General features: G+C 45.9%; 1 protein-coding gene across 1 annotated transcript; it reads right to left on the reverse strand.

Moving 5' to 3' along the window:
- Window positions 1-5613: 5613 nt before the first annotated feature.
- On the reverse strand, window positions 5614-14782 carry CUNH19orf53 (chromosome unknown C19orf53 homolog). Its single transcript, XM_077470455.1, has 3 exons — window positions 14616-14782; window positions 11832-11887; window positions 5614-5886 (listed from the first exon to the last, which is right to left on the reverse strand). The coding sequence occupies exons 1-3, from the start codon at window positions 14692-14694 to the stop codon at window positions 5737-5739; spliced, it is 285 nt and encodes a 94-aa protein (XP_077326581.1). The 5' UTR covers window positions 14695-14782; the 3' UTR covers window positions 5614-5736.
- Window positions 14783-17451: the final 2669 nt, after the last annotated feature.

Below are 17451 nucleotides of genomic sequence, written 5' to 3' on the forward strand. Positions count from 1 at the left end.
AGCTCCATCCGAAGGGTCCACAACCTTAGAGGTGCGCTCCAAAACCCAATGGTGTGCATCTGTCACCTGGCCTCAGGTGACCTGACACAGGGACTTTGTTAGATTTCCCCTCACTTACGTTGCTGATGGCAGCAGTTTCACCAGACAGGAAAGGAGGGAAAATCTGCATCAGGGACCCAGACAGCAATAAAGAGCCGACAGGGGTTCTAACCTTCCCCTACTCTACTAAAACCACAAACTAAGGGCTCAATTCATGAAATGTAATCTAATGCTTTAAGATCTGTGGTAAAATAGCTTATATTCAAAAATTATTGCAAGTTCCAAAAAAAGAAAAAACCAAAACACCTCTACCAAAATACTGCATGTGCGATTTCTCAAAGTGATGCAGTATTTTAGTAGCGAAAACTTTTGGTATCTTAAAGCCGGAACCCGCCAGCATCCTTAAAGTGGTTCATGCATGAAGGTCAAGCGATGTCCACGAGAGCCTTGGTACTCCAGGCACTCGCATCCTGATTGGCTTTTGGCAGCAGAGGGAGCCCTCGACTCCCGCTACTGTCAATCACAGCCAGTGAGCCAATCAAGAGACTGTGATGGTGGGGCCGAGATACGACTTCATGTGTGAATGGACATACAGAGCCACATGCCTGCTTGAGTGCACCTGGCAGGAGGGAGGGGCCAGGAGTGCTGGCGTAGGTGCAGAGAAGAGGATCTGGGCTGCTCTGTGTAAAACCACAACACAGAGCAGGCAAGTATAACAGGTTTGTTACTAAAAACAAAAACTAAAAAAATAAAGCAAGATTTTAATATCACTTTAAAGTGGTTGTAAACTCTCCCCCACAACTTTGACCCATGTAAATCAGCATAAAAAACCCTAATGAACACTGCTTGTAGATATCTCATTACTTGCTTAGTATTGTTGTAATCCTTTTTGTTCTTTAGAATGACGTCACTGAGCATGCCCAGATCTCCCCTGATTTACGGCACTCTCTATGTGCTTGTCTGTTATCAGGACTTCCTATGGCACACCACTGAACTTCCAGGAGGCTGCAGAATCATTCAGAGCTTCCCCCCTACACACCATGTGACATCACATGCAGTGTAAACCTGACCATTACTGCAGTCTTATCAGTTGAAGCTGATAAGACTGACAAAGGCAAACAATCGGCACAAGTAAATACTATGAAATAAACAAGTCAGCTATGAACAGGGAAGCAGGGTTGCCATAGAAACATTGGATTGAGAATGAGGCTTGGTTAACAGTACAGGAAGTGCTCAATGTGAGGGCGGAAATACACTCCCCTGTGGACTCAGAAAACAATACTTAAGATGGCGCTGCCTAACCCCTGGAAACAAGTTTTTTAAAGTTTCTTTAAACAGTAAGTAATATGTGATTTGGGCTGGATTACAGTGGCTATAGTTTGATAATTATTTATTATAATGGACTAAAAGAAAAGCAGCATCAGAGTGGGAGAGTTTCACTTCCTCTTTAACAACCAGGGAATAGCTGGTTAATAAGCCGGTGTCTTGTCTAATAACGTCCTCCATCGGATAGTGTCCGCTGTGTACTGGGCATGCGCAGTACACAGCAACACAGATTCCGAAAATTGCCGAGGATGAACGGCGCCTGCGCTGTGAGTCCAGGTTCTATCCCCACTATCCAAGTGGACATAGAGTAGGAATAAAAAAAAGAGCTGAGCGCAGCGAGGCCGAGCCCGAAGCGTGGCGAGCGAAGCTCGCCCGCGAGGGGCCCTTTAATACTCACAACCCTATGTCCGCTTGGATGGTGGGGCTACCACCTCCACTCACGGCGCAGGCGCCGTTCAGCTTCGGAAATTTTCCAAAGCTTTGTCTGCTCCGTACTGCGCATGTGCAGTACGGGGCGCACACTATTTCATGGCCGGACACTATACGGCAGAACACCGGCACCTGCCAAGTCCTTAATCATGACTCTTGCTGTCAGTGGGATTGCATGCTGACAGCAGAATGTAAACAAGAGAGGATGCAGAGTTGAAACAAAATAACAGTAGGTGAAGGTGTGGTTAAAGGGGTTGTAAAGCCTCGTGTTTTTACACCTTAATGCATTATATGAATTAAGGTGAAAAACCTTCTGTCACTCAGCAGCCAACCCCCCCCCCCCCCCCATTTTACTTACCTGAGCCCTGCGTTTCCCACCACTGGAACAAGCACACCAGCTCCAGCCGGCGGAGGAAAGTATGACATGTTTATTTTTTAAAAACCCTGAACCATTACAACCCCTTTAAGGATGCAGTGGCTGCCAGATCCTTTAAGTGGAGCTCCACCCAAAAGAGGATGCAGCGGATACCTGTCAAAAATAGGTACCCAATCCCACTTCCGAGTAAGATTGCCCCAAGTGTTTCTGGAAGTCAACGGGACCATTCAGAAAGAACAGCATGACTCGCGCAAACACAGTAGGAAACAGGTTGTAAAGGCGCAAGGCATCACTTCCCGTTTCCCTTGGTGAAGATGCAGGAGCAAAAGTCAGCAGCTACAGTATTTGTTGCTGCTGGCTTTTCATGTTTTTCTTCGTACAGGCTGGAACGCCTCTTCAACAACCAGCTGAAAATTCATACATTCCTTAAATATTGCATGCCTGGACCACTACTTATTTAAAACGCATGCATTAAGAAAGGTAAAGATCCCACTATGCCTGGGTCCTATCGCCCCATTTCTTTGATTAATGTGGACTCTAAAATTTTATCTAAAATAATTGCTGCTAGATTGGCCACGATACTCCCCTCATTACTCCACCCAGCCCAGTCAGGTTTTGTTACTGGACGCTCGGCTACCCTTAATATCCGTAAAGTCCTTCTGGCCCTACACTATGCCAAAACACATCCTACTCAAGATGTAGCAATAATATCACTAGATGCGGAAAAAGCCTTTGATAATGTTAGTTTACCTTGGTTATTTAGAGTGCTGACACGGTTCGGTTTTCAAGGCCCATTTATGCAATTTATTCAACAGATGTACATGTCTCCCACAGCTCGACTGGTCAACCCTGACTTCATGTCAGACTCAATACCTCTATCTAAAAGGCACCAGGCAGGGGTGCCCACTATCGCCTTTATTGTTTAACCTGGCGATTGAACCTCTATCTAGATTGCTCAATTCACCGGATGGGGTCAGTGGTCTACCAATAGGACTGCAGATGCTGCGATCCGCTTTATTTGCAGACGATATCCTGTTCACCACTGACCCCATCTCCGACTTTGTTAAGTTACAGAGCATCTTTGAAACCTTTCAAAGCTGCTTGGGTTTCCGAATTAACTTTGACAAAAGTGAGATACTATCCTTGAATCCCAGATTGTCCCACAAATGGACGCACCAGTCCCCATTTGCCATAGCCAAACACCACATCACATACCTAGGTGTCCACATAGGTCGTGAACCGACCTCAATATATGGGCTGAATTACCCCCCGCTTATATCTAAGATAGTACAGGAATTAGACCTATGGATGACCCTGCCTATTTCGCTCTTCGGGAGATGCCATTTATTCAAAATGATATCCTTTGCTAGACTACTGTACCCCATGCAGACCATACCCCTCCTGCTGAAACACGCAGACATCCAGAAATTATACAAGGCACTATCGGCCTTTCTATGGTCCCGTAAGAGAGCACATATAGCTCTACCTAAACTATGCCTCCCGAAGACCGAGGGCGGTGCTGGGGTGCCCAACATTCGTTTTTATAATCTTGCATGTCTATTACGTCAGGGTCTGGACTGGATTTCAGGCAACTCTAGATATTGCAATATACACTTAGAAGGGGCTATGGCTTCCCCATACTCGCTGGCAGCAATTCTTCACTCCAACCTACACACATTGCCACCTCATCTAAAATCTAATTTGCTGGTCAGAGACACTGTCATTGCATGGAGAGAAACCCGCAAACTATTAGGCCTACCGGCCACCATCTCGAGTCATCTACCTATCCAAGGGAATCCCATGTTTATCCCGTCCACTTTGCATGCAATCTATGCGCAATGGAAACTGAAAGGTCTCACGTCCACGAAAGCTCTATATCAAGCTGCCTCTCGTAAGTTTAAATCATTTGAAGCCTTATCTCAAGAATTTTCACTCTCACCGACCCTTGTCTTTTACCATCGCCAGCTGACCGATTACTTAAGCTCGCAATGCGGTCCTCAGACGGACCCTTTCCAGCAGTCATTCATCGACACTGTATTGAACTCAGGGGACTACTCAATTACTAACCTCTATTCTTATATCATTCAACACCAGTCTGACAAATACCATCTCACCCCTTTCCAGAAATGGGCGACCCTCCTATGAGATGAATCTATTCCTGATAAAATTATGGATGGATACCGGCAAATACGTAAACTCACACTTTCCGAAACATGGCGTGAAACACAATTTAGGATAATTCACAGAGCCCATTACCCTGTTTACGTCGATAAAAATAATATGAACCTGAAAATATGCCCATGGTGCTCTGTACCCCACCCCACTCTAATCCATCGACTGTGGGAATGCCCGGCCATAGAAATCTACTGGGACGCAGTAACTACCTATGTTGGCTCAGTTTCTAAACAATGGATTCCAAAGGATATTATGCTTTGTGTATTTGGCTACGCACCTCAAACGCCCCCGACGGGAGGTGGAATTCGGACCCCAGTTTCTCAATGGGCACAGCTAGCCCTTCTTGTTGCTCGCAGGACCATTATGCAATCTTGGATCTCCAAGACACCACCTACACTACCGGCGATGCAAAAGGCTATCGAATCGCTTTTTTACATGGAAAGATTGGATACCATCACCAGGAATCCTAAACCTGCACACCGTTTCTTTGCGCGGTGGCGCAAATATATGGAGGCCACACTAACCCACTCCGACATCCAGGTGGCCATGCAACCATTTCGCTTCACGGGATGGTATCTTCAAAGTGACTTAGCTGGATCTTTGGGTGGACTCAAACTGCTTCCCCGTGGGGATCCGGCGAACTTTAAGCCTCCTTGACAAACTGGACCCTAAACTGTGCATTTTTTTGTTTTTTCTTAAGTCTCCCCGTTCTTTTCACCAACTTTAGAGGGTATCTACTCAAGGGCTACGGAATATAGTTACTTAAGCTGGTATACTTAGATCGTTTGGTCTAATAGGACCTGTTCGGGTCCGCTTATTATGAAACAAGAGGACTGTATGTAATCTATTGTTTTCTGTTTACTGCGCAGGAATCTGTTTCTGTAAAACTTATGTACTGTACAGCTATGTTTTGTAATTTTTATTTGTAAAACCAAACAAACATTTAAAAAAAAAAAAAAAAAAAAAAACACACGCATGCATTTACTTTAGCGAGTTAACTTTAATGCTATTTGCAGTATTTACAGAACGATCTTGCCTTTTGGAGGTAAATACCGCATAAAGGGATAGTGAATTTACATTTTTAGTATCGCATGAGATATTTGAGAAAAATGTGTTATGTGACCCAAATATCTTTTGTGAATTAAGCCCTAAATGCCCTCCAGTATCTGCTTTAAACCAGATTTGTGGCTGTAGGATGGCACTTACACGGCCTTATACACTCAACAGAAAACATTTATCTTTTTATGATCGATCAGCAAACAGACATGTTTGAGACTTAAAGCATTTTATTAAAATCTGAATTATGAAACAACCAGCATATTTACAAGAAAACAGAGGTGAACGACGACACGCTGCGCCTACTGCACTCATTTCTCCATCGATTTCCCTGCTCATGTCTTGCTGGAACCAGCAGGGGCGCTCTTCCCTTTCTTGTCTGTCTTTGCTGGTGTTTTTAGCAGGGCAAGCTTTTTATGCATTTTGGCGCTGGCTTTCATGGTGACGTCATGCTCGATCTTATTTCGGATCTGGACTTCCAGATTCTGTAGATAGTGCAAAACAAACAAGAGTTATACCTAAGAAAAAAATCTGAGGAAAAAAAAAGTGCATTTAGGATCTTGGTACTCACCATAAAATCTTTTTCTATTAGTCCACTGAGGGACATGTGAACACATACTGTATGTTATGCCGCCAACAGGAAGATTGGACACTGGCAAACAGAAAAATTGCCATTTTTCGACCCAGTATGCTTCACTTTTGTACCAAGAACAAAAATTACTATAAACAGAGGGATGGGACCTGTACCCCTCAATGGACTTCAAGAAAAGGATTTTTTGGTGAGAACAAAAATCCCACTTACATTCTCTTCCACTGAGTTCCTCAGGAAGTCATAAATTGCCAGGATATTCAGTAGTAGTCCAACCGAGAGACTGGCAACTCGACAACATCTATCAGGCCTTACAAAAATAGAACTGGGGAGGGCCTGTAGCACAATAACCATCTTAAAGGACCAATTGCCCAAAGCCAAAAACAGACAAGACAAAGTCCACTACTTGACAGGGGAATCTGTTCACAGGACCAGAGACCAGAGGGAGAGCACAGAGAGTCATCCTGAAGCTCAAGGCCAAGATTGACAGAACACTGCCAGAGGGTGATAACTCCATATGGAAGGGGACACCAACCTGAACCAGCAGAAAAGCTGATGAACCAAAACTGGTGGAACAATAAGGCCCAGTTTATACGAGCAGCCAGGTGGTGCTGTAAAAAAGGTGACCTGGTTTTACTGCCTCCCGACCCCCATCTAAAGAACATGCAGCGGCTTAGGGTTGTACACATTCTGTGGCAAAAATAAAAACCCCGAAAAGGCCAAACCATTTGAATGGGTCGTGTTTAGCAGTGGTACTGCCTGACGAATGCGGCTCATTAATACGTTTGGTCTTTTCAGGGTTAAAACAGGCAGTGAGACAGAAACATGTCACCACCCAGCCGACTATCAACCACCCTCTATAAAAATGATCAACTGCAGTTTGCTTTTCAGAGTGGCGGCAAGCGCTGCCGCTTGTCTGAACATAGTCCAAGACCAATGATGGCAAACCTCGGCACCCCAGATATTTTGTGTACATTTCCCATGATGCTCATGCACTCTGCAGTGTAGTTGAGCATAATGGGAAATGTAGTTCCAAAACATCTGGTGTGCCAAGGTTCGCCATCACTGGTCTAAGAAGAAGAAGAGATGTACAATCTAAGGTGGATAACCGGAAAATAGGGCCCCTACAAGAAAAAGGTCTCAAAGTAACCTAACATAAAATAGATCAAAGCAGAAAAGCTGCCACTTGCCTGGGCTGATCCTGGTAGTTACATGTATAAGTGGCAGCCTCAGCAAATGCTGCTTTACAGGCCACTGCCACTAAGGAATTTCGCCATGCCTATCGGGGCTTACCGATAGACCTCGGTGACTAATGGGCGGTGCAAAACATGTGGGGGGGGCATGGCCAGTGGAGCAGCGTCGGCTGAGGCTGCCACATGTTAATACCAGGATCAGTCCAGGCGAGTGGTGTGTTTTTTAAATTTGCACTCTTCACATTACTGGATAGGTGATACCCTGTGCCAGCACCCCTACTCCCGAACACCAGCAGGACAAGGCATCTCTGCTTGGAGAAGCACCATCAAGATTATACGGGTTGCAATAAAACAGGATAGTGGTAAAAAGACCTATCAGTCCAAGTGCGAAGGCCCTAAACCTTTGCATCTCTTGATTCCGCGGGATCGAGGAATAAAAAAAACAAAAACAAAAGCAAACCCCCCCATTTTTAGATAGAGTAAGGGAGAGTCCCAATGAGGAGATTTCTCTTCACTTCCTGTCCAATAGCCACAACAGGAAATCGTCCAAAGTGAGGAAAAGCCATGATAGTCACCAGATCCTCATTGGACTTTTCCCCCTGTTTCGGTTTAATGGTCACAGGACAAAGAGTGGGTGAACGTCCCTTAAGGAAAAAAAACAAAAAATAAAATATAAAAAATAAAAAGGAAGAAGGGGGAGGAACTGATGCACTGAAGCTTCAACCAATAATGATAGGGTAATTAGTGTCTCTTTCCGATTGGGGGGGGGGTAAAAATAATAGCCACCGAGAACACGCGCAAATTTTGCGACACTTATGGTCTTTTCTATTGGTCATGTGACTCAAAAACGACATCAAAAAGACAACACGGGTACGTTTTTGATTCGTTCTTGCTGCACTGTCAATGCATTTCAATGGGGAGGTGCTTTTTATAACTGACCAAACATGCAACAAAAATGCTCCAATCAGGATTTTTAATACCCCAACGGACCAGTGTGAAGACATGCATAGAATTTAAAGGAATGCGTTTGTCAAGAGCTTTTCTTGCTCTTTTTTAAATGTAAAAGTGCTGTAAAACAAACATGCTCAGTGTGAAAGTAGATGGTAATGGCGGACAATAAAATTCATGATCTTAAAGCGGAGGTCCACCCTAAAGTGGACCTTCCGCTCATTGGAACCCTCTCCCCCTCTGGCACCACAATTGGCACCTTTCAGGAGGGAGGGGGGTACAGTACAGGTATCTGCACCCACTTCCGGCGTAGATTCTGCAGAAGCTACGCCCCTTTCCGCAGAATCTACGCCCCTTTCCGAAGGTCCCCCGCTGCCTGCTGGGAAACACGTGGATCCCAGAGACAACGGGGACCATCCTTATTGCGCAGCGCGACTTGTGCATGCGCAGTAGGGAACCGGGAAATGAAGCCGAAAGGCTCCACTTCCTGATTCCCATACCCAAGATGGCAGCGGCAGCACTCAAGAGACGATCGAGAGACCGGCTTCGGGTGCCGACATCGCGGGCACGCTGGGCGGGTAAGTGTCATTTTAAAAGTCAGCAGCTGCAGTATTTGTAGCTGCTGGCTTTAAAAAAAAAAAAAAAAACGGCGGACTCCCGCTTTAATTAAAAAGTTGATTACACTACAATTATAAACACAATATTTCACAAAAGTGAGTACACCCCTCACATTTTTGTAAATATTGTATTATATCTTTTTATGTGACAACACTGAAGAAATTACACTTTGCTACAATGTAAAGTAGTAAGTGTACAGCTTGTATAACTGTCTCCTCAAAACAACAACACATGAATGTCTAAACTGCTGGCAACAAAAGTGAGTACACCTCTAAGTTACAAAAAGTCCAAATTGGGCCCAAAGTCAATTTGTGTGGCCGCCATTATTTTCCAGCATTGCCTTAACCGTCTTGGGCATGGAGTTCCTCAGAGCTTCACAGGTTGCCACTGGAGTCCTCTTCCACTCCTCCATAATGACATCACAGAGCTGGTGGATGTTCGAGATCTTGCGCTCCTCCACATTCAGTTTGAGAATGCCCCACAGATGCTCAATAGGGTTTAGGTCTGGAGACATGCTTGGCCAGTCCATCACCTTTATTCTAATCTTCTTAAGCAAGGCAGTGGTCATCTTGGAGGTGTGTTTGGGGTCGTTATGTTGGAATATCGCCTGCGGCCCAGTCTCTGGAAGGGGGGGAGATCATGCTCTGCTTCAGTATGTCACAGTACATGTTGGCATTCATGGTTCCCTCAATGAACTGTAGCACCCCAGTGCCGGCAGCACTCATGCAGCCCCAGACCATGACACTCCCACCACCATGCTTGTCTGTAGGCAAGACACACTTGTGTTTGTATTCCTCCCCTGGTTGCCTCAACACACGCTTGACACCATCTGAACCAAATCATTTTATCTTGGTCTCAACAGACCAAAGGACATGGTTCCAGTAATCCACGTCCTTAGTCTGCTTGTCTTCAGCAAACTGTTTGCTGGCTTTCTTGTGCACCATCTTTAGAAGAGGCTTCCTTCTCGGATGACAACCATACAAACCGGTGCACCTCTAGCAGACATGATATAGGAGATGGTCAGAGACTGCAGACACGAAACAAAAAATCAATGCAGCCTCACCAGTGCCAACGGGATGCAGCCTCGCGGATCTGGATTTGAATTTCCCGGCTGCAATAACAATGTCCCGCCTCCTGTGATCACGTCACACTGATTTATAGAGGTCGACCGATATATCGGCGTTTTTTAATTAATCGGCATCGGCCGATTGTTCTGTTAAAAAAGGCCGATGATATATTCAGCGCGACTTGCAAATGACTTCAGTACTAGAAGTCAGTGCAAGTTGCCTGGAGACTTGAGTGAAGCACTTGTCTCCTGGGCAGTCTGCCAAGAAAAGATCAAAATGATACAATGTTTACACTTGAGTGAATGAATTGAACTCAGTGTGTAGAAGTTCTCAGTTTAACCATTTAAAGACTAAATCTTTTTTGACACTTGATGCTTACAAATAAAAATCCTGTATTTTCTGCTAGAAATTCACTTAAAACCCCCAAAACTTATATATATTTTTTTAGCAGAGATCCTAGGGAATAAAATAGCGGTTGTTGCAATATATTATGTCACACGGTATTTGCGCAGCGGTCTTTCAAACTCAATTTTTTGGGGAAAAAATACACAGATTTAAAAAAAAAAAAAAAAAAAAAAAAAAAAAAAAAACAGTAAAGTTAGCCCATTTTTTTCCATCCAAAAGTTTTGATTACCTGTTTTTGTGTAAAAAAAAAAAAAAAAATTATATATTATATATATATATATATATATATATAAAATCATTCTAAATTATACATACACGTGAACTGTTTGGATGTTTGTTTTGTTTAATAAATGTAAGAAATTTTCTGTATCACTAAGACCCCTTTCACACCACACTGCCAATAGCACGGGCGGTAAAATGCTGCTATTTTTAGCGGCGTTTTACCGCCGGATTTGCGGCGCATTTCGGGCGCTAGCGGGCCGCTTTTACCCCCGCTATCGGCCGCGAAAGGGTTAAACCCGTCGGCAATACGCCACAATAGCGGCGTTTTTCCGGCTGTATTACAGCGATGCCCCATTGATTTCAATAGGGGGCAGCGGTGGAGGAGCGGTAAACACACCGCTCCAAAGAAGCTGCTGGCAGGACTTTTTTCTGACGTCCTGCCAGCGCACCGCTGTAGTGTGAAAGCCCTACAATGGTGCAGCTTCTTTAGGGCGTTTTGCAAGCGATATTTCTAACGCTATAGCGCCTGGAAAACACCCTGGTGTGAAAGAGGTCTGAAGGCTGCTTTCACACTGGAGCGGGCAGGCGTTGACGGCAAAGCGCTGCCAGTTTTAGCGGCGCTTTACCGTCATTTTAGCGGGGCACTTATAATTCAGCTAGCGGCCCAGGAAGGGGTTAAATGTGCCCGTGAAGCGCCGCTGCCAAATCGCATTGCAGGTGCTTCGGCAGCGGTGCCCATTCATTTCAATGGGCAGGAGTGGTGGAGGAGCGGTATACACCACTCAAAAGATGCTGCTTGCAGGACTTTTTTTTAACGTCCTGCCAGCGCATCTCCTCAGTGTGAAAGCACTCGGGGCTTCCACACAGACTGCAGGGGAGCCGTTTTGCAGGTGCTATTTTAAAGCGCCTGAAAAACGCCCCAGTGGGAAAGGTGTCGAACTGTTAGATTTTATGAGATGAAGGGGAAAAAAAAAAAAAAAAAAAAAAAAAAAAAAAAAAAAAAAAAAAAAAAAAAAAAAATCGGCCTAACATATCGGCCCAAAAAAAAAAAAAATCTGCATCATATATCGGCCATCGGCCGTGGCGATTTCTAAATATCGGTATCGGCATCGGCCAGAGAAAAACCCATATCGGTCGACCTCTACTGATTTAATGTCCCGGCATTGGATCAGTGTGCTGTCTATCACAGGATGCGGGACATTGTTACTGTGACCGCCCAGGCAATTCAGCTCCGTGATCCACAGAGATCGCCGCTCTGCGAGGAGAGGAGGACAGGACCTTGAGCCGCCAGGATGACCCCCGCAATGGGCAGCACCCAGTGGAGTGAGCCACGCCCCCTTTTAGGCACCATAATTGGCACCTTTTCTTCCTTCCAAGGGCTCACTCACCTTCTTGAGCTTTTGCTGGTGGATCACCCGAGACTTCTTAGGTGCGATCAATCGAGCTAAAACAAAACAAAACGACAAACAAAAAAAAGGTAAGTGGGTATTTGGAAAAACGAACATACGCCACCAGGGGACCGGCTGATAACAGTCCACAACACAACCACCATGTATACTCGTTCTTACAATCATTCACCTATATTATGAAACAGCTCAGCGTTGACAGATGAACCGGACACTAGTATTGGACAAGCAGCTACCACTGGCAGCCTGGAAGAGAAAACCAGAAAACTGACCCATCCAGGTGTCTGCTACAGTTTGAAGGTCATCAACCATCTACAATGCGGTCATCTGACAATACGACCATAAGCACCCTAGAGGAGAATTCCTGTAGGTAATACCATTAAAAATGTAAACTAGATTCAGCGCAACTTCCCAAGAATCCCTCATAAGGAAGAACGCCAAAAATATAAGCGGTTCAATACTAGTCCTCCTCAGCATATCACAGGTACTCAGAGCAGGTATAATGTTTATTATTTTAATTGAAAAACATCAAATAGTAGCCTTTAGAACCACTTTAGTTTGGTTCATCAAGCTCTGCGAGTGAGGAAGAGGTGTCTTGTAGAAGCTCTACAGCCATACATGAAATTTCCATTCAACCTTCTTAGCAGGGGCCACACAAATTTTGATCCAGATATTGGCACAGAGGTTGTACAACTTCAATACAATTGCCCTGCCAGACTATAGCCTGCAGTGCTGATCAGTGTATTCAGAAAGTCTCCCAACTGTCAGGATACAATAGCCCAGCGGGAGTGATTCCCCCGTCCACATCCAGTGTGTACAAATGGGGGAGCTGGGTCAATTTTTTTTTTTTTTCAGTCAACCTGCTGGTTGAATGAAAAAAAAAAATAAAAATGGAATCATCTATGGGCAGCTTAAGCTGCTCTTGCAGCTACAAATCCTCTCCCTGCCCTCGTGTGTGACACTGGTCCAATCACCACACGAGAGGAAGGGGAGCGCATCACATGATCCCCCATACCTGGAAGTACCAGTTTGATGGGCATTAAAGGCTAAAGCTGGCCACGACAGACTGAATGAAACTCCGGCGCAACAGGAATCAATCGATCCATCCATGGGCAGGCTGGATGATCTGAAGTTGATCTATCGATTGACTTCAGATACAACCAGCCTCTCATTTTTTTTGGCACACACAGAGTTCCCAGGGGCCCCACCAACAAATGATGTGGAAAGAGGACTCCCAGGGCCCCCCCAACCAATAAATCACACACACAGAGGACTTCCAGGGGTCCCACCAGCAAATGACACACAGGGGGACTTCCAGATCACCCAGGGGCCCCACCACCAATAAATCACAGGCACAGAGGACTTCCAGGGGCCCCACCACCAATAAATCACAGGCACAGAGGACTTCCAGGGGCCCCACCACCAATAAATCACAGGCACAGAGGACTTCCAGGGGCCCCACCACCAATAAATCACAGGCACAGAGGACTTCCAGGGGCCCCACCACCAATAAATCACAGGCACAGAGGACTTCCAGGGGCCCCACCACCAATAAATCACAGGCACAGAGGACTTCCAGGGGCCCCACCACCAATAAATCACAGGCACAGAGGACTTCCAGGGGCCCCACCACCAATAAATCACAGGCACAGAGGACTTCCAGGGGCCCCACCACCAATAAATCACAGGCACAGAGGACTTCCAGGGGCCCCACCACCAATAAATCACAGGCACAGAGGACTTCCAGGGGCCCCACCACCAATAAATCACAGGCACAGAGAACTTCCAGGGGCCCCACCACCAATAAATCACAGGCACAGAGGACTTCCAGATCACCAACCACCAATAAATCACAGGCACAGAGGACTTCCAGGGGCCCCACCACCAATAAATCACAGGCACAGAGGACTTCCAGGAGCCCCACCACCAATAAATCACAGGCACAGAGGACTTCCAGGGGCCCCACCACCAATAAATCACAGGCACAGAGGACTTCCAGGGGCCCCACCACCAATAAATCACAGGCACAGAGGACTTCCAGGGGCCCCACCACCAATAAATCACAGGCACAGAGGACTTCCAGGGGCCCCACCACCAATAAATCACAGGCACAGAGGACTTCCAGGGGCCCCACCACCAATAAATCACAGGCACAGAGGACTTCCAGGGGCCCCACCACCAATAAATCACAGGCACAGAGGACTTCCAGGGGCCCCACCACCAATAAATCACAGGCACAGAGAACTTACAGGGGCCCCACCAGCAAATTACATACACAGGGGACTTCCAGATCACCCAGGGGCCCCACCACCAATAAATCACAGCCACCGAGGACTTCCAGGGGCCCCACCAGCAAATGACATACACAGGGGACTTCGAGATCACCCAGGGGCCCCACCACCAATAAATCACAGGCACCGAGGACTTCCAGGGGCCCCACCAGCAAATGACATACACAGTGGACTTTCAGATCACGATCACCGAGGGGCCCCACCAACAAATGACGTGGACAGAGGTCTCCCAGGGGCCGCCACCAACAAATCACACGCACAGAGGACTTCCAGGGGCCCCAACAAATAACATGCACAGAGGGCTCCAGGGGCCCCACCAACAAACGACATGCACAGAGCGCTCCTACATCACTCAGGAACCCCGACCAAAAAGTGTTTACATCACGTGCCCGTCTGAGGAAGTACATGTCCCAGCATGCTCTGGAAAGCCATCTCTGCAGGCTCCTCTTGTCCTCTCACTATAATGTGGTCTCACCTCCTTTCCTCATCACCGAGGGCTTGTTGGGGGCCTTTTTCTTAGGATTTGCCTTTAGCTTTGACTTCCCTTGCGCCATGACCGCAAACTGTCGGAGACCCAGAAGACGAGCAAACCTAACTGCGGGACCGGAAACACGTGTCAGAACAGAGCGGCCATCTTGGTAGGGGCAGAACGGAAATGAGTCTCTGCTTTGCTAAACCGCTCTCATGCACGTTGTCCCAACTGTGGTCGCGCAGCGCCATCACGTGGCCATATTGGTGTATTGCCGATTACTAAAAGCACATGTTAATAAACTCTTTTAAAAAAAATTACATAAATAAAAAGTACTATTTTTTTAACCACTTACCTACTGGGCACTTAAAGCGGAGGTCCACCCTAAAGTGGACCTTCCACTCATTGGAATCCTCCCCCCCTCGGGCGCCACAAGTGGCACCTTTCAGGGGGGAGGGGGGTGCAGGTACCTGTACAGTACAGGTATCTGCACCCACTTCCGGCATAGCTATCTGCGGAAAGGGGCGTAGATTCTGCAGAATCTACGCCCCTTTCTGAAAGTCCCCCACTGCCTGCTGGGAAACACACGGATCCCAGAAACAGCGGGGCCATCCTTATTGCGCATGCGCAGTAGGGAACCGGGAAATGAATCCGAAAGGCTCCACTTCCTGATTCCCATACCCAAGATGGCGACGGCAGCACCCGAGAGACGATCGAGAGATCGGCTTCGGGTGCCGACATCGCGGGCGCGCTGGGTGGGTAAGTGTCCTTATTTTAAAAGTCAGCAGCTGCAGTATTTGTAGCTGCTGGCTTTTAAAAAAAACAAAAAACGGCGGAACTCCCGGCGGACTCCCGCTTTAACCACTACAGCCCCGAACCAATAAACACCTTAAAGTGGTTGTAAACCCTTACAAACCACTTTGACCTACAGGTAAGCCTAGATTAAGGCTTACCTGTAGGTCCAAGCAATATCTCCTAAACCTATACGGTTTAGGAGATATTTGCCTGAAGACAGGCACCGCTGTCTACGGCGCATGCGCCGTAGACAGCGGCGCGCAGGCGCACTGAACGCGGCAGTTCCAAAAATGGAGCTGCCGCATTTGTCAACTCCCGTGCTCATGCGCGTGAGTGACGTCATCGCGGCTTCAACGAATGACAGCGGCGGAGCTGCGAGACGCCACAAGCAAGATGGATGCGGCGGACTACAGGGGACAGCGCGACTTCGCTGGCTCCTGTGTCAGGTAAGTGACACATAATGGGCTACTATGCGATGCATAGTAGTCCATTATGCTTTACCTTTGCAGGGAAAAAAGAGGAAGTAAACTCATCAGGGTTTACTTCCTCTTTAAGGACCAGAGGTCTTTTTCCAATTTCGCACTGCGCTGCTTTAACTGGTAATTGCGCGGTCATGCAATATTGCACCCAAACGAAATTTGCGTCCTTTTCTTCCCACAAATAGAGATTTCTTTTGATGGTATTTGATTGCCTCTGCGATTTTTATTTTTTGCGATATAAATGGAAAAAGAGCGAACATTTTGAAAAAAAATGATATTTTCTTCTTTTTGTTATAAGAAAAATCGAATAAACTAAATTTTAGTCATACATTGAAGGCAAAATTTATTCAGCCACATGTCTTTAGTAAAAAAAAATGTCAATAAGCGTATATTTTTTGGTTTAAGCAAAAGTTATAGCGTCTACAAACTAGAGTACATTTTCTGGAATTTACAGCTTTTAATTTATGACTGCCTATCTAATTTCTTGAGGTGCTAAAATGGCAGGGCAGTACAAACCCCCCCCAAATGACCCCATTTTGGAAAGTAGACACCCCAAGGAAATTGCTGATGGGTATGTTGAGCCCATTGAATATTTATTTTTTTTGTCCTAAGGGATTGAATAATGACAAAAAAAAAAAAAAAATTACAAAAAGTTGTCACTAAATGATATATTGCTCACACATGCCATAGTTATATGTGGAATTGCACCCCAAAATATATTCCGCTACTTCTCCCGAGTATGGGGATACCACATGTGTGGGACTTTTTGGGAGTCTAGTCGCGCACGGCACCCCGAAAACCAATCACCACCTTCAGGATTTCTAAGGGTGCAAATTTTTGATTTCACTCCTCACTACCTATCACAGTTTTGAAGGCCATAAAATGCCAAAATAGCACAAAACCCCCCAAAATGACCCCATTTTGGAAATAGACACCCCAAGCTATTTACTGAGAGGCATGTTGAGTCCATGAAATATTTTATATTTTGCCACAAGTTGCGGGAATATTACAAACTTTTTTTTTTGCACAAAGTTGTCACTAAATGATATATTGCTCACACATGCTATAGGCATATGTGAAATGACACCCCAAAATACATTCTGCTGCTTCTCCTGAGTACAGGGATACCACATGTGTGGGACTTTTTGGGAGCCTAGCCGCGTACGGGACCCTGAAATCCAAGCACCGCCTTCAGGATTTCTAAGGGCATACATTTTTTATTTTACTCCTCACTACCTATCACTACCTATCACAGTTTTGAAGGCCATAAAATGCCAAGATGGCACAAAATCCCCCCAAATGACCCCAGTTTGGAAAGTAGACACCCCAAGCTATTTGCTGAGGGCCATGTTGAGACCATTGAATATTTTTTTTTGTCCCAAGGGATTGAATAATGACAAAAAATAATTATTATTTTTTTTTTTTACAAAAAGTTGTCACTAAATTATATATTGCTCACACATGCCATGGTTATATGTGGAATTGCACCCCAAAATATAATCCGCTATTTCTCCCGAGTATGGGGATACCACATGTGTGGGACTTTTTGGAAGTCTAGTCGCGCACGG

The sequence above is a fragment of the Lithobates pipiens genome, unplaced genomic scaffold (genome assembly GCF_037356315.1).
Source record: "Lithobates pipiens isolate NorthernLeopardFrog02 unplaced genomic scaffold, aLitPip1_a1.2 Scaffold_8, whole genome shotgun sequence".
NCBI classification, from domain to species: Eukaryota; Metazoa; Chordata; class Amphibia; order Anura; family Ranidae; genus Lithobates; species Lithobates pipiens.

Excerpts from the sequence above, each read along its gene's own strand:
- CUNH19orf53 (XM_077470455.1), bottom strand. The coding sequence starts at position 14,694 with ATGGCGCAAGGGAAGTCAAAGCTAAAGGCAAATCCTAAGAAAAAGGCC. Across the intron at positions 11,888-14,615 it reads CTCGGTGATGAGGAAAGGAG|CTCGATTGATCGCACCTAAG; the intron begins GTGAGACCACAT and ends GTTTTGTTTTAG. Across the intron at positions 5,887-11,831 it reads ACCAGCAAAAGCTCAAGAAG|AATCTGGAAGTCCAGATCCG; the intron begins GTGAGTGAGCCC and ends CACTATCTACAG.